Source organism: Pelobates fuscus, chromosome 2 (assembly GCF_036172605.1).
Source record: "Pelobates fuscus isolate aPelFus1 chromosome 2, aPelFus1.pri, whole genome shotgun sequence".
NCBI classification, from domain to species: domain Eukaryota; kingdom Metazoa; phylum Chordata; class Amphibia; order Anura; family Pelobatidae; genus Pelobates; species Pelobates fuscus.
This window is the reverse complement of record NC_086318.1, coordinates 433,064,472-433,089,803: the sequence shown is the minus strand read 5'-3', so window position 1 is coordinate 433,089,803 and position 25,332 is coordinate 433,064,472. Positions and strand designations below refer to the sequence as shown.

Genomic DNA, 25,332 nt, shown 5'->3' with positions numbered 1-25,332 from the left:
CAGAGTAATTACAGACCCAGCACTTGATTCACAGACAGGATACTATTAAACTAAAATCTCTGGATGCAATCATATTCTAAAAAGAACGTTATTACCTTTTTAGGTGTTGGTGTAATATTTAGGTTTAAAATTGTGTTGCTGTATTCAATGCACCCCCATGCATGTTGTAACATCAAATAGAGTAAAGCTAGTTAGATACAGTGCAGTGCAGTAACAAATCTCAGCCCATATTAGGATATTCCTGAATCACTGAACTCACATCAAGTGGAGCATATCACTGGCTCAGGTTCTGATACGCTACATTGTTGGTATTACCTTCCAAACATATAAAGTAACGGTAAGAGAGATCAGACCATGACATAATATGAATAACGCAGTCAGAAAGGATGTTTGGGCAAAATATTGCCAGAATTCACTAAACACTAAATTGTTGTGAACTGAAAAATAAATTGTAAACTTTACGATGACCTGGCAAGGCTGTGACTAAAGCCCCTTGAGAGGATTTTTTGAAAAATCTCCCTTTTTATCAAAATTCATAATTCCAGGTTCAATAAACCAGTATAAACCCTGTGTTTTCTCTATACAGTGTGTTGCAGAGTTCACAGCTTTGAGGTTTAGCAGTGGCTGATGTGATAAATAAGGTGATACAGGAACCAAAGACAATTCTGGGAGGTGGTACAGACTTTCACAAAAATATACACCCCTTAGGGATTATTTGTTAAATCATGCAGGTTTCCATAGACTGATATAAGCTACCTGACCTTGCCTTTATATATATGTATGTAACATTTATCTTATCAAGATAATCAGTTATTCAATAAAGGTCTTTCCACTGATATTTTTGGCATATTCCTGTTGAAATTAAATTGTTTACAAGTGATGTGTAGAAGAAGGAGATCTTTTTTAGAATATGTTTTGTTTTTCTACCCTTTGTAAACAGTAAAACATATGATTTTAATGTGTCACCATTATGACTGGGGCAGATCTTACATTCTCATCCCCCCACAAGACTTTCTGGGGGCTAATTCGTCTCACGTCTTACAATCATGGACACACTGAAGATGGGAAGTGAGTAAGCCTGCAGGATTTGGAGACAGGGAGAGCTGGACAAGCATAATATTGTAGGAAGTTAGAGCTAGCTATGCTATGATCAGCCCTTTTAGAACACCTTTGGAGGTAGCATTCTAATGGCGTTCCAGGTTGGAGCTTTGGCCCTTTTAGAAGAGCTGGCTATGGTTGGCTATATTGGGAAAGAAAACGGCTGATTTGGTTTAAACTAGAAGTTGGATGATGGTAGAGAGTAATTTGCTTCTTCATCTGATACAGAAACAATGAGCGTTACAAATTAACCACAAATGAAAGAGATCAATCGCAATTGAAAGTATTGAAAGAATACTTTGTCTTAAAATGTAGATTTTTTTTTCTAATAAATCCTCATTTTCTGATTGTAAACTTGTGCTTTTATCTTTTTGAAAGTAAATGTTTCTGGGAATAACCCTATATGTGTCTAGGGTGAGACTATGCCCTCATTAACCCATTCAGTACCAGGGTTAGGCAGCCTTAGGGTGGATTTTGTTACAACCCTGGTATGTCATTAATCGTGAAAAGGTTAAATGCAGCCAGTCGAGTTAATGGTGTTTGAAGAAAAAAACAGGAAAAAAACAACAACATATGACAATCTCCATTTGTATGAAACACATAATATGCGCTGGCATTGACAAATGACTTGTCTGAGACTGGAAACCAATACATTTGATTAAAACAAAAATCATAAACAGTGATTTGCTTTGATAATGACATTTTAAACTCTCTCCTAAAACCAAACTGTGTGTGATTTTAGAAGATCTGACATAGATTGATTATATCTCCATTGCTCCAGATGCCAAACCTCAAGGGCTGTGGCAGAACAGGTTGGCAGTTCCCTGTACATTGGCACAGGTGGTTGTAACTATGGGTAGGTGTCTACCAGACATCTAAAACAGTGATTGGCCTGTCTGAACTCATGTCTCCAACTCCTAAAAGAGGGCTACATGTGGACTGTTTCTGGTGAGGACCTTTCAATCATGTAATTCACAGAAAAATATAGAACTATTGAGGGTGATGAAAACATTAGTGTTAATTAATTCGGTGACATGTGAAGGTACATGATGTTGCTAAGTCTTCTATCTGTTGTACTTTTACCATTTTTCTTTTTGTGCTTTTTAATTCTGATTAAGACGGCTATGTGGCATGATGTCAATCACCTGTTTAGATGTAAGAAGCACCAACCTGTTTAGATGTAGGAAGCTCATGTATTAGATACAAAACACCTATTGGCACATGACTATATCATATAGCAGAATCCCATCCAAACAACATTTAAACAAACAGTCTCCCCACAAGAAAGGAGTCAGTGAAATTGATATCTGTTGGGGACCTTTGCAGTCACATAGAGTGTCCTTTCTTCACCTTTTCATAAAACAAATCACAATAATACACAATCACAGTTACACAGTGTCCAGATTCCCAGATGTCTAAATAACAGAAATATTACTCAGTCAGCAAATCACCTTTATACAACAACCTAGTATATATCACAAACATAGCAAATGACCACATTACGATATAGTCACATAAAGTCTAATGAATTGGGATGTTTGGATAAAACAGCCCAGCTGTGACTGCAGATAAGTTTTAGTTTTGCATTTGAGAAGAGAACCCATAGATTCTGTCTAGAGATCATTTAGACACAATAAAAGTGAAAAGTCATACAATGAAGAGTCATTGTTTTAGAAGTCAAACAATGCCCAAAAGATGGGAATATAAAATGCTTTAAACAATATGACCCATATTTATACATCTCTGGCTAAGTAAGCGATACTTTATTCTATATTAAACATTAACCTCTATAAGATATCATTTTGATCTAGAAGAATGTGGGCTCTGTTAACTAAACAGCAGGTCACTAAAAGTCACTGCTTAGTAAATAGACACCTTCCAGCAGACTGCATACAGCCATAAAGGTCCTTGTTAAAAACACAATGCATCTAAATCATTGTAAGATTTATGTTAAGCACATGTCAATAGTACTTTAAAACCTGCTTCAGGCAATTATATAATGGGCTCACTGTAGCTTAACATGTCTTTATGTGACAGGTTTCTTTGGTGCAATGATACTATAAATTATCTGCAATTATTCATTCACATGTTTATATCAAACACAAAGGGTTAAGTACTATGTACATGATATATAGAGGTATTAAGGCTACCTGGTAGAGAATTAGCTATCAGGTGGGATATCATGAGGTTTGGGGTTTGAGGATGTATTAGCAATACTTAGTACAAGGAAGTTATGATTGAATTGAGTGAGATTGCATTAACAGGATTCTTCTAATACAGAAAATCTGTCAGATCACTGACTGACAAGAGCTGCCTCTTATGGTCAAGTGTGTGTTGAGTTTATCTTTTTAATTTGAAGCAGTACAGCTTTGTTACAGCAATACAAACCCATTTAATTTATGTATTTCTGTTTTTTCAGTCTGGGATCTCATATTTGAGTTTGGAAATGCACAATTTTAATTCCACAAAAAATTACTTTTGTTAATTTCTTATCAGTTTCATAAAATGTCGATTCATTGATCATTTCAGATTTTATTTTTGGAGGGGTAGAAAGCCCCATGTTACTCACCCTTTCTTAGAATCTGGAAGGTCAGTTTTGGATGAGATGCCCTCAGAGCTGCAGATAAACTTTCCTCCCTCCCAGGGTATAAAGCAGATCTTTCGGGCATTAGTCTAATCCTTAATCTGCCCTCTTTAGATTTTATCCACCAGCTGAACAGCTCAGTCAGGTTAAATTCCAGCTTCCTCTTCATGGCAGAATTTTGGGGTTCACCTGCTGGAACGCCAGTGCTGCCATTCCTCCCCTCTCCTGTGGCTCTGGGTTCCCAGTCCACTCCACAGCCGTCTCTGACCATGTCTTCTCCAACCTCTAGCAGTAGCTGCTTGGACCTGCGGAGACTCTTCAGAAATCCGGATTTCAGCACCTTGGACAGCAGAGCCTGCTGGCGACCAGGGAACACCTGCTCCTTCTTCAGGTCCTGGTGGTGATGGAGGATTCCATGCTGAGAGAAGGACCTGACCAGAGGCCAGCAGTCTAAGGACAGGCTGGAGATGGCTTGGAAGTTGGTGGTGGCAGTCCCCGCTGGGAAAAGACCCAACAAGTCCCTGAGAGAGTTGCGGAAAGCTGCAGGAATCACAAAATCCACTGCCAGGTTCTTCCTCTTCATCCTGGTAAAGCCGGGCTCCTTGGGCCCCTGGTGGGCACGGCTGTGGGATGCCAGGGCAGGGCGTCTCTCCAGAGACAGGGCAGAGACCTCCACGAAGGAAGCCAGGAGAGCAGTGACCATGAGGAGACCATCAGAGACCTTCATAGCTTCTGAGATCCAGCCTTCAGCTCACTCTGCAAGAAAGATACAGTGTATCCACTTAAAACTCTGCCTCCCAGGAAATTACTTTGTTTCCATCAGTTGGGTCTCAGCCAAGTTCACTCTGGGTGTGGAAGGGTTAAATTCTGAGCTAGATGATCCCAGGGAAATGTGAGTTGAGCAGCTTTCAGTTCCCAGTAAAATAAGAAGTTAAAGATCCTGGGTCCTTATTATTCCAAGGGCTTCACAGACTGTGTCTCCTGCAGTCTCTGCCATCACACTGTCTGAGAGATAGAGACACTCTTAATGCTCTCCTATGAAAGTCTTATACTGGCAGAGGATTCCTGGGACTTCCCCAGTGCAGCTCAACCTCTCACAGTATGCCACCGCCACCTGGTGGTCATTTAAGCTCCTTACACTGCTTCCTTGCAGAATACTCATTTCACCCACAGGACACTGCTGCACACTACAAGTCCAACTACATTGCAGTCCATCAGCTGGCCCTGGTTATGTGAAAAGCATGCTGCTCCCATTCAGCCAATGAAAGGCTGAGGCATGGCCCCTATGAGGATGACAAGGAGGGGGTTAATGAGAGACCAAGACTGGTCTATCAGACCCTGTGTTCTATTTTAAATCAATAAATGTGAATTCCTGCAGCAGGGCAGCTAGCTATCAGGGTCTGTGTGGCTGCCTATCAAGGCACACTGAGTGTCTCACGCAGCAAAACACATTGCTAAATATTTCATGCATTATTTAATGCACCAGGACGCAGGAGGCCGTGCGGGGGAAGGTGTGAGAAATCTTCTCTCTGTCACCGTACGCTTTGTGACTTCGCTTGTTTAGTCACAGGCTTTAGGTGATAAAGGCGAAGTCTGCCTCTGGTCGGATTCACTTTAGAAAATTGGGCTTAAAAAAGTTGCTTAAATTTGGTGATAAAATAATTAGACAGCGCTTACCAAGTTAGAGAGTCATTAAATAGGGGGGGGGGGGAATACATTCCATTAAATCATTATCATTAAATCATTAAATAGGACCTGCAGGGTGTAGCAATGTGTGCCATGCTGTAACTTTAACCCCTTAAGGACCAAACCTCTGGAATAAAAGGGAATCATGACATGTCACACATGTCATGTGTCCTTAAGGGGTTAAGGGAAATTAAGCTAAAAAAATGACTTTAGCGTATTTAGGGTGAGTGGAGTTAGGTTAAGGTTAGAGGATTACTATTGGTTAGGGAGGGCTTGGGTTTAAGGTTAGAACAACCTGCCTTCAAGGTCTTATGAGCTGTAACTAATATCAGTCAATCATGAGCATTACAGTCCATGTCACCTTGACAACCATGTAGCCCAAATCTTTCTTCTACCTAGCCTTAACTGTAAATCCCTCTAATGACAACACAAACCCCAAACTCTGCAACATTCCAAGGCTGCGCCAACCCCTGCCCTCTCATCCACACCCTTATCTAGTGCTATCCATTTTAAAACCCTGTGTTTTTTATACTATGATTTAGTGATTTTATAGAAATATAAATGGATTGCCATTATATCATTGACCCATTTTAAACAAGCATTTTTAAATGGAATATTTTAATGTATGTGTTCTATTATATGAAATAAAATATATATCACAAGTCAGTCGGAGTGCCAATATTATAAAATGTCAGTGATAACTGGAAGAAACAGAGCTACTTAGGAGAAAAACAGAAATAAGTCTATTAGATTCAGATTTCAATGAAGCATTTTAATCAGAGATACAAATTGTGTTTCACAGTATTTCGTTTTCAGTAAAATACTTACTGTGTGTTTAAACTGCAAACATTGATGTTTTATATTGAATGACATAAATCAGTAATATTGTGAAGGGCAACATTCACATGATGGCTCGAGCTTAGGGCGATGTGATAAAACAATAACAGTATCCTAGGAGTATCGGGATCAGAGGTTGGCCACTTTCTCCTATTTGCCTTTAACAATTCAGCTCTCCTGTACCTGTCACTGTCTATCCCATTATATGATATTGGGAAATGTCACTAGTTTTACTGATTCTCGAAAACAAAAATAATGGTTTGCTGTCTGTTAAAGGCCTTACAGGGGACGTTTCACTGAGCGGTGACATTCTTACAGGGAACGTTTCACTGAGCAGTAACATTCTTACAGGGGACGTTTCACTGAGCAGTAACATTCTTACAGGGAACGTTTCACTGAGCAGTAACATTCTTACAGGGAACGTTTCACTGAGCAGTAACATTCTTACAGGGAACGTTTCACTGAGCAGTAACAATCTTACAGGGAATGTTTTACTGAGCAGTAACATTCTTACAGGGAACGTTTCACTGAGCAGTAACAATCTTACAGGGAACGTTTCACTGAGCAGTAACATTCTTACAGGGAACGTTTCACTGAGCGGTAACATTCTTACAGGGAACGTTTCACTGAGCAGTAACATTCTTACAGGGAACGTTTCACTGAGCAGTAACATTCTTACAGGGAACGTTTCACTGAGCGGTAACATTCTTACAGGGAACGTTTCACTGAGCAGTAACATTCTTACAGCGAACATTTCACTGAGCAGTAACATTCTTATAGGGAACGTTTCACTGAGCAGTAACATTCTTACAGGGAACGTTTCACTGAGCAGTAACATTCTTACAGGGAACGTTTCACTGAGCAGTAACATTCTTAGAGGGAACATTTCACTGAGCGGTAACATTCTTACAGGGAACGTTTCACTGAGCAGTAACATTCTTACAGGGAACGTTTCACTGAGCAGTAACATTCTTACAGGGAACGTTTCACTGAGCAGTAACATTCTTACAGGGAACGTTTCACTGAGCAGTAACATTCTTACAGGGAACGTTTTACTGAGCAGTAACATTCTTACAGGGAACGTTTCACTGAGCAGTAACAATCTTACAGGGAACGTTTCACTGAGCAGTAACATTCTTACAGGGAACGTTTCACTGAGCGGTAACATTCTTACAGGGAACGTTTCACTGAGCAGTAACATTCTTACAGGGAACGTTTCACTGAGCAGTAACATTCTTACAGGGAACGTTTCACTGAGCAGTAACATTCTTAGAGGGGACATTTCACTGAGCAGTAACATTCTTACAGGGAACGTTTCACTGAGCAGTAACATTCTTACAGGGAACGTTTCACTGAGCAGTAACATTCTGTAACGGATCCACTGGCACCCCGACTTGGTACCTCCGTTAATGGATGCTCCTAGCGCTTCCTGAGGTCTCCAAGCACTCTGGCAGACACCAAAATCACCAAACCGGAGAAGCATATGAATCCTCTCAAGCCTCTGAATGCTGTAGACAGTTGAATAGGAACCATACGAATAGGTTTGCACTGCTAGCAGTCAAACTGGAACAGCATACAATAAATCCTCCCCCAATAATGAGACGACACTTCACTTTGAGGGTTAAACAGGAACTCTGGACTGGCACATCCAGCATGGCTTTTATTACAACTGTACACATACAGGCCACACCCAGGGGGAGGCCTAAAATAACCAATAGCATCACGGGTGCAACCCACACATCCCCTCCCCTTAGTGTGACACATAATCCCATTATTCATACAGTTTAAAATATACTTTTTACCCAATATTTATAACTTCAAAACCATACATCACATTCACATAAAAATACATATCCACAATCAATCCATTCAGGGGAACAACATATTCAAAAATGGCATGAATCAGACCAGGGGTTCAAAAGTTAGTAATAGTATCTTTTAAAACCCCTGTCAGCATGACTTTCCAGCTCAGACCGGTTACCTCCCACAATGCCTCACAATCCCTCCCCTCTGGCCTGGAGATAATTGGGGAAGGAATCTAATTATCTCCAAGGACTGAGGCAAAACTCCATTACCCACATGGCAGACAAAAAGACAGTAAAAGACATAAAATTACATACTGATACATTTAACACATAAAACACACATTTCTACATATCCCCAGTTTAACCGAACACATAAATACCTACATAATATTTAAGACAGTATTACTGTGATATGTTACAAAGTCTTAAAGGGACATTATTCCCAAACGTCCCAATATGTCCACGGATGATTCTAAAAGGGCCAGCAGCAGCAATATAAACTAAAACATGCCCAAATATAGTTCAAACGTACCAATTTTCCAGGGGCCATAGTCAGCAGGTAGGAGGCGGGCAAACAGGCTTCTCCAGGGCCCAGTGGCGAGGTTGGTTTCGCCACACATTCTTACTGGGAACATTTCACGGAGCATTAACATTCTTACTGGAAACATTCCACGGAGCAGTAACATTCTTACAGGGAACATTTCACTGAGCAGTAACATTCTTACAGGGGACGTTTCACTGAGCAGTAACATTCTTACAGGGGACGTTTCACTAAACTGTAACATTCTTACAGGGAACGTTTCACTGAGCAGTAACATTCTTACTGGGAACGCTTCACTAAGCAGTAACATTCTTACAGGGAACGTTTCACTGAGCAGTAACATTCTTACAGGGAACGTTTCACTGAGCAGTAACATTCTTACAGGGAACGTTTCACTGAGCAGTAACATTCTTACAGGGAACGTTTCACTGAGCAGTAACATTCTTACAGGGAACGTTTCACTGAGCGGTAACATTCTTACAGGGAACCTTTCACTGAGCAGTAACATTCTTACAGGGAACGTTTCACTGAGCAGTAACATTCTTACAGGGAACATTTCACTGGCCAGTAACATTCTTACAGGGAACGTTTCACTCAGTGGTAACATTCTTACAGGGAAAGTTTCACTGAGCAGTAACATTCTTACAGGGAACGTTTCACTGAGCGGTAACATTCTTACAGGGAACGTTTCACTGAGCAGTAACATTCTTACAGGGAACATTTCACTGAGCAGTAACAAGCAGTAATATTCTTACAGGGAACATTTCACTGAGCAGTAACATTCTTACTGGGAACGTTTCACTGAGCAGTAACATTCTTACAGGGAACGTTTCACCGAGCAGTAACATTCTTACAGAGAACGTTTCACTGAGCAGTAACATTCTTACAGGGAACGTTTCACTGAGCAGTAACATTCTTACAGGGAGCATTTCACTGAGCAGTAACATTCTTACAGGGAACATTTCACTGAGCAGTAACATTCTTACAGGGAACGTTTCACTGAGCAGCAACATTCTTACAGGGAACGTTTCACTGAGCAGTAACATTCTTACAGGGAACGTTTTACTGAGCAGCAACATTCTTACAGGAAACGTTTCACTGAGCAGTAACATTCTTACAGGGAACGTTTCACTGAGCAGTAACATTCTTACAGGGAACGTTTCATTGAGCAGTAACATTCTTACAGGGAACGTTTCACTGAGCAGTAACATTCTTACAGGGAACATTTCACTGAGAAGTAACAATCTGACAGGGAACGTTTCACTGAGCAGTAACATTCTTACAGGGAACGTTTCACTGAGCAGTAACATTCTTACAGGGAACGTTTCACTGAGCAGTAACATTCTTACAGGGAACGTTTCACTGAGCAGTAACATTCTTACAGGGAACGTTTCACTGAGCAGTAACATTCTTACAGGGGACATTTCACTGAGCGGTAACATTCTTACAGGGAACGTTTCACTGAGCAGTAACATTCTTACAGGGAATGTTTCACTGAGCAGTAACATTCTTACAGGGAACGTTTCACTGAGCAGTAACATTCTTACAGGGGACATTTCACTGAGCGGTAACATTCTTACAGGGAACGTTTCACTGAGCAGTAACATTCTTACAGGGAATGTTTCACTGAGCGGTAATATTCTTAGAGGGGACATTTCACTGAGCAGTAACATTCTTACAGGGAACGTTTCACTGAGCAGTAACATTCTTACAAAGAACGTTTCACGGAGCAGTAACAATCTTACAGGGAACATTTCACTGAGCAGTAACATTCTTACAGGGAACGTTTCACTGAGCAGTAACATTCTTACCGAGAACGTTTCACTGAGCAGTAACATTCTTACAGGGAACATTTCACTGAGCGGTAACATTCTTACAGGGAACGTTTCACTGAGCAGCAACATTCTTACAGGGAGCATTTCACTGAGCAGTAACATCCTTACAGGGAGCATTTCACTGAGCAGTAACATTCTTACAGGGAATGTTTCACTGAGCGGTAACATTCTTACAGGGAACGTTTCACTGAGCAGTAACATTCTTACCGAGAACGTTTCACTGTGCAGTAACATTCTTACAGAGAACGTTTCACTGAGCGGTAACATTCTTACAGGGAACGTTTAACTGAGCGGTAACATTCTTACAGGGAACCTTTCACTGAGCGGTAACATTCTTACAGGGAACGTTTCACTGAGCAGTAACATTCTTACAGGGAACGTTTCACTGAGCAGTAACATTCTTACAGGGAACGTTTCACTGAGCAGTAACATTCTTACAGGGAATGTTTCACTGAGCAGTAACATTCTTACAGAAAACGTTTCAATAAACAGTAACATTCTTACAGGGAACGTTTAACTGAGCGGTAACATTCTTACAGGGAACCTTTCACTGAGCAGTAACATTCTTACAGGGAACGTTTCACTGAGCAGTAACATTCTAACAGGGAACGTTTCACTGAGCAGTAACATTCTTACAGGGAACATTTCACTGAGCAGTAACATTCTTACAGGGAACGTTTCACTGAGCAGTAACATTCTAACAGGGAACGTTTCACTGAGCTGTAACATTCTTACAGGGAACGTTTAACTGAGCGGTAACATTCTTACAGGGAACGTTTCACTGAGCAGTAACATTCTTAGAGGGGACATTTCACTGAGCAGTAACATTCTTACAGGGAACGTTTCACTGAGCTGTAACATTCTTACAGGGAACATTTCACTGAGCAGTAACAAGCAGTAATATTCTTACAGGGAACATTTCACTGAGCAGTAACATTCTTACTGGGAACGTTTCACTGAGCAGTAACATTCTTACAGGGAACGTTTCACCGAGCAGTAACATTCTTACAGAGAACGTTTCACTGAGCAGTAACATTCTTACAGGGAACGTTTCACTGAGCAGTAACATTCTTACAGGGAGCATTTCACTGAGCAGTAACATTCTTACATGGAACATTTCACTGAGCAGTAACATTCTTACAGGGAACGTTTCACTGAGCAGCAACATTCTTACAGGGAACGTTTCACTGAGCAGTAACATTCTTACAGGGAACGTTTTACTGAGCAGCAACATTCTTACTGGGAACGTTTCACTGAGCAGTAACATTCTTACAAGAAACGTTTCACTGAGCAGTAACATTCTTACAGGGAACGTTTCATTGAGCAGTAACATTCTTACAGGGAACGTTTCACTGAGCAGTAACATTCTTACAGGGAACATTTCACTGAGCAGTAACAATCTTACAGGGAACGTTTCACTGAGCAGTAACATTCTTACAGGGAACGTTTCACTGAGCAGTAACATTCTTACAGGGAACGTTTCACTGAGCAGTAACATTCTTACAGGGAACGTTTCACTGAGCAGTAACATTCTTACAGGGAACGTTTCACTGAGCAGTAACATTCTTACAGGGGACATTTCACTGAGCGGTAACATTCTTACAGGGAACGTTTCACTGAGCAGTAACATTCTTACAGGGAACGTTTCACTGAGCAGTAACATTCTTACAGGGAACGTTTCACTGAGCAGTAACATTCTTACAGGGGACATTTCACTGAGCGGTAACATTCTTACAGGGAACGTTTCACTGAGCAGTAACATTCTTACAGGGAACGTTGTACTGAGCGGTAATATTCTTAGAGGGGACATTTCACTGAGCAGTAACATTCTTACAGGGAACGTTTCACTGAGCAGTAACATTCTTACAAAGAACATTTCATGGAGCAGTAACAATCTTACAGGGAACGTTTCACTGAGCAGTAACATTCTTACAGGGAATGTTTCACTGAGCAGTAACATTCTTACCGAGAATGTTTCACTGAGCAGTAACATTCTTACAGGGAACATTTCACTGAGCAGTAACATTCTTACAGGGGACATTTCACTGAGCAGTAACATTCTTACAGGGAATGTTTCACCGAGCAGTAACATTCTTACAGAGAACGTTTCACTGAGCAGTAACATTCTTACAGGGGACATTTCACTGAGCGGTAACATTCTTACAGGGAACGTTTCACTGAGCAGTAACATTCTTACAGGGAACGTTTCACTGAGCAGTAACATTCTAACAGGGAACGTTTCACTGAGCAGTAACATTCTTACAGGGAACGTTTCACTGAGCAGTAACATTCTTACAGGGAACGTTTAACTGAGCGGTAACATTCTTACAGGCAACGTTTCACTGAGCGGTAACATTCTTACAGGCAACGTTTCACTGAGCAGTAACATTCTTACAGGGAACGTTTCACTGAGCAGTAAAATTCTAACAGGGAACCTTTCACTGAGCAGTAACATTCTTACAGGGAGCATTTCACTGAGCAGTAACATTCTTACAGGGAACGTTTTACTGAGCAGTAACAATCTTACAGGGAACGTTTCACTGAGCAGTAACATTCTTACAGGGAACGTTTCACTGAGCAGTAACATTCTTACAGGGAACATTTCACTGAGCAGAAACATACTTACAGGGAACGTTTCACTGAGCAGTAACATTCTTACAGGGAACATTTCACTGAGCAGTAACATTCTTACAGGGTACATTTCACTGAGCGGTAACATTCTTACAGGGAACGTTTCACTGAGCAGTAAAATTCTAACAAGGCACGTTTCACTGAGCAGTAACATTCTTACAGGGAACGTTTAACTGAGCGGTAACATTCTTACAGGCAACGTTTCACTGAGCAGCAACATTCTTACAGGGAACGTTTCACTGAGCAGTAAAATTCTAACAGGGAACGTTTCACTGAGCAGTAACATTCTTACAGGGAACGTTTCACTGAGCAGTAACATTCTTACAGGGAACGTTTCACTGAGCAGTAAAATTCTAACAGGGAACCTTTCACTGAGCAGTAACATTCTTACAGGGAGCATTTCACTGAGCAGTAACATTCTTACAGGGAACGTTTTACTGAGCAGTAACAATCTTACAGGGAACGTTTCACTGAGCAGTAACATTCTTACAGGGAACGTTTCACTGAGCAGTAACATTCTTACAGGGAGCATTTCACTGAGCAGTAACATTCTTAGAGGGGACATTTCACTGAGCGGTAACATTCTTACAGGGAACGTTTTACTGAGCAGTAACAATCTTACAGGGAACGTTTCACTGAGCAGTAACATTCTTACAGGGAACCTTTCACTGAGCAGTAACATTCTTACAGGGAGCATTTCACTGAGCAGTAACATTCTTACAGGGAGCATTTCACTGAGCAGTAACATTCTTAGAGGGGACATTTCACTGAGCGGTAACATTCTTACAGGGAACGTTTTACTGAGCAGTAACAATCTTACAGGGAACGTTTCACTGAGCAGTAACATTCTTACAGGGAACCTTTCACTGAGCAGTAACATTCTTACAGGGAGCATTTCACTAACAAGTAACATTCTTACAGAGAACGTTTCACTGAGCAGTAACATTCTTACAGGGAACCTTTCACTGAGCAGTAACATTCTTACAGGGAGCATTTCACTGAGCAGTAACATTCTTACAGGGAACGTTTCACGGAGCAGTAACATTCTTACAGGGAATGTTTCACTGAGCAGTAACATTCTTACAGGGGACATTTCACTGAGCGGTAACATTCTTACAGGGAACCTTTCACTGAGCAGTATCATTCTTACAGGGAACGTTTCACTGAGCAGTAACATTCTTACAGGGGACATTTCACTGAGCGGTAACATTCTTACAGGGAACCTTTCACTGAGCAGTAACATTCTTACAGGGAATGTTTCACTGAGCAGTAACATTCTAACAGGGAACGTTTCACTGAGCAGTAACATTCTTACAGGGAGCATTTCACTGAGCAGTAACATTCTTACAGGGAATGTTTCACTGAGCAGTAACATTCTTACAGGGAATGTTTCACTGAGCAGTAACATTCTTACAGGGGACATTTCACTGAGCGGTAACATTCTTAAAGGGAACCTTTCACTGAGCAGTAACATTCTTACAGGGAATGTTTCACTGAGCAGTAACATTCTAACAGGGAACGTTTCACTGAGCAGTAACATTCTTACAGGGAGCATTTCACTGAGCAGTAACATTCTTACAGGGAATGTTTCACTGAGCAGTAACATTCTTACAGGGAATGTTTCACTAAGCAGTAACATTCTTACAGAAAATGTTTCAATAAACAGTAACATTCTTACAGGGAACATTTCACTGAGCGGTAACATTCTTACAGGGAACGTTTCACTGAGCAGTAACATTCTTACAGGGAACGTTTCACTGAGCAGTAACATACTTACAGGGAATGTTTCACTGAGCAGTAACATTCTTACAGGGAACATTTCACTGAGCAGTAACATTCTTACAGGGAACGTTTCACTGAGCAGCAACATTCTTACAGGGAACGTTTCACTGAGCAGTAACATTTTTAGAGGGGACATTTCACTGAGCAGTAACATTCTTACAGGGAACATTTCATAGAGCAGTAACATTCTTACAGGGACCAATTAACTGAGCAGTAACATTCTTACAGGGAACATTTCATAGAGCAGTAACATTCTTACAGGGACCATTTCACTGAGCAGTAACATTCTTACAGGGAACATTTCACTGAGCAGTAACATTCTTACAGGGAACATTTCATAGAGCAGTAACATTCTTACAGGGACCATTTCACTGAGCAGTAACATTCTTACAGGGACCATTTCACTGAGCAGTAACATTCTTATAGGGAACATTTCACTGAGCAGTAACATTGTTACAGGGAACGTTTCACTGAGCAGTAACATTCTTACAGGGAACATTTCACTGAGCAGTAACATTCTTAGAGGGAACATTTCACTGAGCGGTAACATTCTTACAGGGAACGTTTCACTGAGCAGTAACATTCTTACAGGGAACGTTTCACTGAGCAGTAACATTCTTACAGGGAGCATTTCACTGAGCAGTAACATTCTTACAGGGAGCATTTCACTGAGCAGTAACATTCTTAGAGGGGACATTTCACTGAGCGGTAACATTCTTACAGGGAACGTTTTACTGAGCAGTAACAATCTTACAGGGAACGTTTCACTGAGCAGTAACATTCTTACAGGGAACGTTTCACTGAGCAGTAACATTCTTACAGGGAGCATTTCACTAACAAGTAACATTCTTACAGAGAACGTTTCACTGAGCAGTAACATTCTTACAGGGAACCTTTCACTGAGCAGTAACATTCTTACAGGGAGCATTTCACTGAGCAGTAACATTCTTACAGGGAACGTTTCACGGAGCAGTAACATTCTTACAGGGAATGTTTCACTGAGCAGTAACATTCTTACAGGGTACATTTCACTGAGCAGTAACATTCTTAAAGGGAACGTTTCACTGAGCAGTAACTTTCTTAAAGGGAACGTTTCACTGAGCAGTAACATTCTTGCAGGGAACGTTTCACTGAGCAGTAACATTCTTAGACGGAACATTTCACTGAGCGGTAACATTCTTACAGGGAACGTTTCACTGAGCAGTAACATTCTTACAGGGAACGTTTCACTGAGCAGTAACATTCTTACAGGGAACGTTTCACTGAGCAGTAACATTCTTAGAGGGAACATTTCATAGAGCAGTAACATTCTTACAGGGAACATTTCATAGAGCAGTAACAATCTTACAGGGAACGTTTCACTGAGCAGTAACATTCTTACAGGGAACATTTCACTGAGCAGTAACATTCTTACAGGGAGCATTTCATAGAGCAGTAACATTCTTACAGGGACCATTTCACTGAGCAGTAACATTCTTACAGGGAACATTTCACTGAGCAGTAACATTCTTACAGGGAACGTTTCACTGAGCAGTAACATTCTTACAGGGAACGTTTCACTGAGCAGTAACATTCTTAGAGGGAACATTTCACTGAGCGGTAACATTCTTACAGGGAACGTTTCACTGACCAGTAACATTCTTACAGGGAACGTTTCACTGAGCGGTAACATTCTTACAGGGAACGTTTCACTGAGCAGTAACATTCTTACAGGGAACATTTCACTGAGCAGTAACATTCTTAGAGGGAACATTTCATAGAGCAGTAACATTCTTACAGGGATCATTTCATAGAGCAGTAACAATCTTACAGGGAACATTTCACTGAGCAGTAACATTCTTACAGGGAACGTTTCACTGAGCAGTAACATTCTTACAGGGACCATTTCAGTGAGCAGTAACATTCTTATAGGGAACATTTCACTGAGCAGTAACATTCTTACAGGGAACGTTTCACTGAGCAGTAACATTCTTACAGGGAACGTTTCACTGAGCAGTAACATTCTTACAGGGAACATTTCACTGAGCACTAACATTCTTACAGGGAACATTTCACTGAGCACTAACATTCTTACAGGGAACATTTCACTGAGCAGTAACATTCTTACAGGGAACGTTTCACTGAGCAGTAACATTCTTACAGGGAACGTTTCACTGAGCAGTAACATTCTTAGAGGGAACATTTCACTGAGCGGTAACATTCTTACAGGGAACGTTTCACTGAGCAGTAACATTCTTACAGGGAACGTTTCACTGAGCAGTAACATTCTTACAGGGAACGTTTCACTGAGCAGTAACATTCCTAGAGGGAACATTTCATAGAGCAGTAACATTCTTACAGGGAACATTTCATAGAGCAGTAACAATCTTACAGGGAACGTTTCACTGAGCAGTAACATTCTTAAAGGGAAGGTTTCACTGAGCAGTAACATTCTTAAAGGGAACGTTTCACTGAGCAGTAACATTCTTGCAGGGAACGTTTCACTGAGCAGTAACATTCTTAGACGGGACATTTCACTGAGCGGTAACATTCTTACAGGGAACGTTTCACTGAGCAGTAACATTCTTACAGGGAATGTTTCACTGAGCAGTAACATTCTTAAAGGGAACGTTTCACTGAGCAGTAACATTCTTAGAGGGAACATTTCATAGAGCAGTAACATTCTTACAGGGAACATTTCATAGAGCAGTAACAATCTTACAGGGAACGTTTCACTGAGCAGTAACATTCTTACAGGGAACATTTCACTGAGCAGTAACATTCTTACAGGGAGCATTTCATAGAGCAGTAACATTCTTACAGGGACCATTTCACTGAGCAGTAACATTCTTACAGGGAACATTTCACTGAGCAGTAACATTCTTACAGGGAACGTTTCACTGAGCAGTAACATTCTTACAGGGAACGTTTCACTGAGCAGTAACATTCTTAGAGGGAACATTTCACTGAGCGGTAACATTCTTACAGGGAACGTTTCACTGAGCAGTAACATTCTTACAGGGAACGTTTCACTGAGCGGTAACATTCTTACAGGGAACGTTTCACTGAGCAGTAACATTCTTACAGGGAACATTTCACTGAGCAGTAACATTCTTAGAGGGAACATTTCATAGAGCAGTAACATTCTTACAGGGAACATTTCATAGAGCAGTAACAATCTTACAGGGAACATTTCACTGAGCAGTAACATTCTTACAGGGAACGTTTCACTGAGCAGTAACATTCTTACAGGGACCATTTCAGTGAGCAGTAACATTCTTATAGGGAACATTTCACTGAGCAGTAACATTCTTACAGGGAACGTTTCACTGAGCAGTAACATTCTTACAGGGAACGTTTCACTGAGCAGTAACATTCTTAGAGGGAACATTTCACTGAGCTGTAACATTCTTACAGGGAACGTTTCACTGAGCAGTAACATTCTTACAGGGAACGTTTCACTGAGCGGTAACATTCTTACAGGGAACGTTTCACTGAGCAGTAACATTCTTACAGGGAACATTTCACTGAGCAGTAACATTCTTAGAGGGAACATTTCATAGAGCAGTAACATTCTTACAGGGAACATTTCATAGAGCAGTAACAATCTTACAGGGAACATTTCACTGAGCAGTAACATTCTTACAGGGAACGTTTCACTGAGCAGTAACATTCTTACAGGGACCATTTCAGTGAGCAGTAACATTCTTATAGGGAACATTTCACTGAGCAGTAACATTCTTACAGGGAACGTTTCACTGAGCAGTAACATTCTTACAGGGAACGTTTCACTGAGCAGTAACATTATTAGAGGGAACATTTCACTGAGCGGTAACATTCTTACAGGGAACGTTTCACTGAGCAGTAACATTCTTACAGGGAACGTTTCACTGAGCAGTAACATTCTTAGAGGGAACATTTCACTGAGCGGTAACATTCTTACAGGGAACGTTTCACTGAGCAGTAACATTCTTACAGGCAACGTTTTACTGAGCAGCAACATTCTTACAGGGAACGTTTCACTGAGCAGTAACATTCTTACAGGGAACGTTTCACTGAGCGGTAACAAGCAGTAACATTCTTACAGGGAACGTTTCATAGAGCAGTAACATTCTTACAGGGAACATTTCACTGAGCAGTAACATTCTTACAGGGAACATTTCATAGAGCAGTAACATTCTTACAGCGAAGAAATCACTGAGCAGTAACATTCTTACAGGGAACATTTCACTGAGCAGTAACATTCTTACAGGGAACGTTTCACTGAGCAATAACATTCTTATAGGGAACGTTTCACTGAGCAGTAACATTCTTACAGGGAACGTTTTACTGAGCAGTAACAGTCTTACAGGGAACGTTTTACTGAGCAGCAACATTCTTACAGGGAACGTTTCACTGAGCAGTAACATTCTTACAGGGAACGTTTTACTGAGCAGTAACATTCTTACAGGGAACGTTTTACTGAGCAGTAACATTCTTACAGGGAACATTTCACTGAGCGGTGACATTCTTACAGGGAACGTTTCACTGAGCAGTAACATTCTTACAGGGAACGTTTTACTGAGCAGTAACATTCTTACAGAGAACGTTTCACTGAGCAGTAACATTCTTACAGGGAACGTTTCACTGAGCAGTAACATTCTTACAGGGAACGTTTCACTGAGCAGTAACATTCTTACAGGGAACGTTTCACTGAGCAGTAACATTCTTACAGGGAACGTTTCACTCAGCGGTAACATTCTTACAGGGAACGTTTCACTGAGGGAGGGAAGAGGGGGAGGAGAGGGATGAGAGAAAGGACCGCTAAGGGGTTGGGGGAGAGGGAGGACCACTAAGAGGGGGGGGGGGGCACTGGGGAGGGGTGGGGGAGGTGCCCCTTTTAGTGGTCCTCCCCCACCCCTCCCCCACCACTGGGGAGGGGTGGGGGAGGACCACTAAAAGGGGGGAGGGAGGACCACTAAGGGGTTGGGAGAGAGAAGGACTACTAAGAGACAGGGAGGGGGGAGGAACACTGAGGGACAGGGAAGAGAGAGGAGAGACAGGGGGCAGGGGAGAGCTCTAAGGACGAAGGGGACAGCTCAAAGGGAGGGGAGGAGAGAGCACTAAGGGACAGAGGGGTAGGGGAGATCACTAAGGGACAGGAGGGGGAAGCTCTGAGGAATGGGTGGGGAGAGCACTAATGGAATGGAGGGGAAGGGATATCACTAAGGGACAGGGGGGCAAGGGAGAACACTAAGGGACAGGAGGGGACATTAGGAGGGGAAGGGATATTACTAAGGGACAGGGGGTCAATGGAGAACACTAAGGGACATCCTACCCCACAAACCCTCTCTTTCACACTACACACATACACAATGTATCCCTACTCACACACAGACACACCGAAACACACAATGTGTCCCTTACGCACACACACACACACTGCTTCTCTTACACACACAGAATCAAAATGCATCTCTTACACACACTAAATGCACCCCTTACAGCTTTACAGACACACACTGCATTACATTACTTACACACACACACACACTCAGAAACACACAATGCATTCCTTACACACAAACACACACTGCATCTCCTATACATGCACTACATCCCTTACACAAATTGGTATCCCTATACACTACATTCCATAAGAACACATACACATTACATCCTCTACAATAACACATAACACATCCCCTACACACATACACTCCACTCCCTGTGAGTGAACTCATGGGTGGGCCATGTAGGTGGACTTATGCGAGGCCCTAGTAGGCATACTCACGGTCAGGCCCTGGGGGCCCAGACCTTAAGCTGTGTAAGGGTGTCCAAAATGCAGCTGCTTCCTGTTCATTGATTTTTGTGAGCACTGTTACAAACAGTCTCCAGAGAGCCTGTTCTACACCAGACCTGTGGAGCCAGACTGCAGCTAGAGCCCATCATCATCCTCTTGTCCTCATCTGGCGGTAAGTAGGCAATCCAGTATATTATTCGTGGCACTAATCTCTCATTTACCTCACATTAAAGGGACACTATAGTTACCAGAACAACTACAGCTGCAGGCTTTTGAATGTAAACACACATTGAGTGCAGCACTGGCGTTGGCCCCATATGGCAGATCATATGGGTGGAGCATTGTGATGTCACGTGGTGGGCAGAACAAATGGGGGGTCAGAGAGGTGGCAAAAGTTTAATTTGGGGAAATAAGTAAGTACTTGATGTGCTAGAGAGGTCATGCACGTGACACAGAGTAAATATAAACACCATCAAATAAATTGATGAGAGTGTAAATATGTAACTAGAACAAGAGAAGGTCATATCATTAAGAGACTGCAAATATAGGTTAGAGAGTATAAATAGAGTTTAGAGAGAGTAAACATCAATCAGAGAGTTCAACTATATGGGACAGAGTGTAAATATCAGCGAGACCAGATTCCTATTGAGAAGCCCATCCATCTACTATGGGTTCCCGTTAGGAGGTAACCACAGGAAAGAGAGAAGTCTCGTGAAGCAGTTTAAGCCGTAAACAATGTAAGTATTGCAGTTAGCATGTAAATCTCCCATGTTAAAATTAGTGTAGGACCCACCGATATTGGAGTACTGTGACGTAGTGGTGGGCTTAACACAACATGAATCCCATATTTGTTTGCTAAGGTAGGTGATTTTAAGTAGCATTGTTAAATGTAAAGCTGTATTTTTATTTTTGTGTGAGTTGTTCCTTTAACTATATTTAGTGTAACTATCAGTGAGACAATGTACATATAACTTAGAGAGTGTAAATATTAATGAAAGTGTAAAAATTGAAGATTAAGCTAGTTTTAGTTGATGTTCCTGGAGGGAAAAGCCAAATGGCAAATGATTTAGGTAAATTAGAAAAATGGTCAGAGTTGTGGCAACTGACATTTAATGTGGATAAGTGCAAGATAATGCATCTTGGACGTAAAAACCCAAGGGCAGAGTACAGAATATTTCATGCACTACTATGTATAGCTTGGAGGAAAGACGAGACAGGGATGATATGATAGAAACATTTAATTACATAAAGGGAATCTTAAATTAGTATTAAAGTAGTATGTCTCAATGAGCTGTAGTAAGAGCTGTAGTAATTCTCAATGAGCTGTAATACTCCTCAACAACCTGTAGTAATCCTTAATAAGCTTGTTAATACTTGTTTATCTGTAGTATTTCTCAATAGGGATGTGCAAGGGCAAAACATTTGGTTTGGTTCTGTTTGGAAATTCGGGTAAGTAAAAGAATGTGTCTGCTTTGTCAATTTGGCACTGGGAGGCAGGAGCCGTATAAATGTGTAAGTGGTTGTGGTGGCAGTCCAGGCACTTGGAGGCGGAAGCCCTATAGATGTGTAAGTGGTTGTGGTGGCAGTCCAGGCACTGGGAGGCGGAAGCCCTATAGATGTGTAAGTGGTTGTGGTGGCAGTCCTAGCACTGGGAGCCCTAAAGATGTGTAAGTGGTTGTGGTGGCAGTCCTGGCACTGGGAGGTGGGAGCCATATAGATGTGTAAGTGGTTGTGGTGGCAGTCCTGGCACTGGGAGCCCTATAGATGTGTAAGTGGTTGCAGTGGCAGTCTGGGCTTGGCTTATTGGTCAAGGTTCCTGTTATCATTCATGTAGTTTTCACTCCCTCTCTCTTGTTTTGCCACTTTTCAGAAATCCGAAGCACTTCGGAACTTCGGCAATTTGGAACTTCGGCACTCCGGTTCAGCACTTCGGAACTTCGGCACTTCGGAACTGCAGACATTCGTAAGCATCCGAATGTCCGAATTGCACGAAATTCGCTTGAATATACATTTGGAACTAAACAAATTGCACATGTCTAATCCCCAATGAGTTGTAGTACTTCTCAAGTAGTAATTCTCAATGAGCTGGAGTAATTCTCAAGTAGTAATTCTCAATAAGCTGTAGTACTCTCCAATAAGCTGTTTGCAGGAGCTGAAGCAGTCACAGCCTGAATATGTTAATAAAATTATTTATGAAATATGTTAATGTATAGTGTCTTGACAATGTTGATTTATGTTTTTTTTCATGGTCACATAACTCAAAGTATAGTGTAAAGACTGGACTTAAATACTGTTCTGCCGACTCCGATTGGTTGGGTACATAGACAGTAATTCTGCAATTCGGCCACATTTGTGCAATTGGGTGTTAATCTGAATTCCAGAACTCTAAAGCAAAATGTACCCAAATTATAAAACACCTCAAACGCGCCATGCTTGGCATGTTCAGTTTGGCTCTAGTTCTGGATTCTGCCCATGGCACAAAAAAAAAAAAAAAGATGATTGACAGGTAGGAGAAGTCACTAAATATTGATTCAATTCACAGATTAGGTGAAAAGTGAGGAATTTGTTACTTTTTTTTCAGTTGATCTGGCAAGCGAAACTGACATATGGCCAAAGTTTTTGTGTCTCAAAAATGTGCTACTTTCTTAAAAAAACGGCTCGGTTGAGCCAAAGTTTCCCACCACACAGTTTAATTTTTAATCTATTTTCTGTTCTTTGCAGCTGGAGGTAAGTAAAGAAATAAAGTGTAATGTTCATCTACCGTCTGTTCTAAAATACAACATTTTTGACGTCACATTAGAAAAATCTGGAATGTGTTGTCATTGTTGCGATGGTTCTGATTTATCATTGGTCGGGAAGGCGTTAAACACCACATTTAGCTGAGATTTCTAAATGTTAAGTTACTGTATCCTATTTACTGGGAATAAACGTGTTTCTCTAATCCCAATTGTCTTTTTTACTTACTTCAACGTCGACGATATCTGTTGTAATCACATATTCATGCATAATCAGCAGGAAAAACACATTTTCTTTCAGCTGAACTTATTACCCCAATACCGACTCAAATTACTTGCATTTTCAAGTAAAAGATAAGATTTCACATACTAATTAGCTAAGTGTCTGATATAACATTTTAATATTTTCTTTCTCCTCCTAAACTCCTACCACTAGAGACACTCCAGTTGGAGTCCTCCTATCCACTGAGCTATCTTGCCAGTTTAGATCAGGGCCGGTGCAAGGATTTTTGCCGCCCTAGGCAAAAGTAAAGTTTGCCGCCCCCCATCCCCCCCCCGATATGACATCACAATGCCCCATGTTAACTAACGCAAGTGCTGCAGTGCCACCATGTTTACATTAAAAGGCCTGCAGGGACAGGCTATAGACACCAGAACCACTACATTAAGCTGCAGTGGTTCTGGGGACTAAAGTGTCCCTTTAATGTGAGGTAAATTAGAGATTAGTGCCACGAATAATATACTAGATTGCCTACTTACAATCAGATGAGGATGGTGATGGGCTCTACCTGCAGTCTGGCTCCACTGGTCTGGTGTAGAACAGGCTCTCTGGAGGCTGTTTGTGTTCTGGGAGAACAGGAAGAAGGCTCCATTTTTTTTAAGGCCCTTTGCACAGCTCAAGGTCTGGGCGCCAGGGTCCACCTTCATGTTCCACCAATTAGTTTGTTCACAGGAGTAGGGGATGTCCTGATATGTGTGTAAGGAATGCATTGTGTGAATCTGTGTTTGTATGTGTAAGGGCTTCAATGAGTGTTTCTGTGTATGTACGGGATGCAGTGTGTGCGTCTGTAAGGGGTGCATTGAGTGTGTGTAAGGAATGCATTGTGTGTTTCTGTGTGTGTAAGGGATGCATTGTGTGTAAGGGTTGAATTGCTTGTGTGTGTGTGTCTGTGTGTAATGCATTGTGTGTTTTTCTGTGTGCAAGGGGTGCATTGTGTGTGTGTGATGGATGTCAATCTCTCCCCCCTCCCTTGTCACTCTCTTCTCCCCCTCTCCCTCCCTCGTCACTCTCTTCTCAACCCCCCTTGTCCCTCTCTTCTCCCCCCCATGTTCCTCTCTTCTCCCCCCTCTTGTCCCTCTCTTCTCCCCCCTCCTCCCTTGTCACTCTCTTCTCCCCTGCGTGTCCCTCTCTTCTCCCCCTCCCTTGTCACTCTCGTCTCCCCCGTTGTCACTCTCTTCTCCCCTCCCCACTCTCATTCCCCCTCCTAATCCCGTCAATTCCCCTCCCTGTCAATTTATCCCCCCCCTTTCAATTTATTCCCCCCACCCTGCCTGTCCATTTATTCCCCCACCCTGCCTGTCCATTCCCCCCCCTCCCTGTCCGTTTATCCCCCCCCGTCCATTTATCCCCCCCCTCCCTGTCCATTTATTCCCTCCCCCTCCTGTCCATTTATTCCCTCCTCCTCCCTGTCCATTTATTTACCCCCTCCCTGTCCATTTATTTCCCCCTTCCCTGTCTGTCCATTTATTCCCCCCTCCCTGTCTGTCCATTTATTCCCCCCACCCTGCCTGTCCATTTATTCCCCCCTCCCTGTCCATTTATCCCCCCCCTGTCCATTTATTTCCCCCCCCCCTGTCCATTTATTTCTCCCCCCTCCCTGTCCATTTATTTCTCCCCCCCCCTCTTCATTGATTTCTCCTCCTCCCCTCCCTCTCCATTTATTTCTCCTCCCCCCCCCTCTCCATTTATTTCTCCCCCCCTCCCTCTTCATTGATTTCTCCTCCTCCCCTCCCTCTCCATTTATTTATCTCCCCCCC

General features: G+C 41.9%; 1 protein-coding gene across 1 annotated transcript in view; it reads right to left on the bottom strand.

The window, feature by feature from the left end:
• The window catches only part of ALK (ALK receptor tyrosine kinase), a 713,383-nt gene extending 708,825 nt beyond the window's left edge, over positions 1-4,558 (bottom strand). Inside the window, exon 1 of the mRNA XM_063441954.1 lies at positions 3,668-4,558. Within this exon, the coding sequence (XP_063298024.1) occupies positions 3,668-4,409 (742 nt within the window). The 5' untranslated portion in view covers positions 4,410-4,558. The remainder of the gene's footprint in view (positions 1-3,667) is intronic.
• Between the last annotated feature and the right edge of the window lie 20,774 nt (positions 4,559-25,332).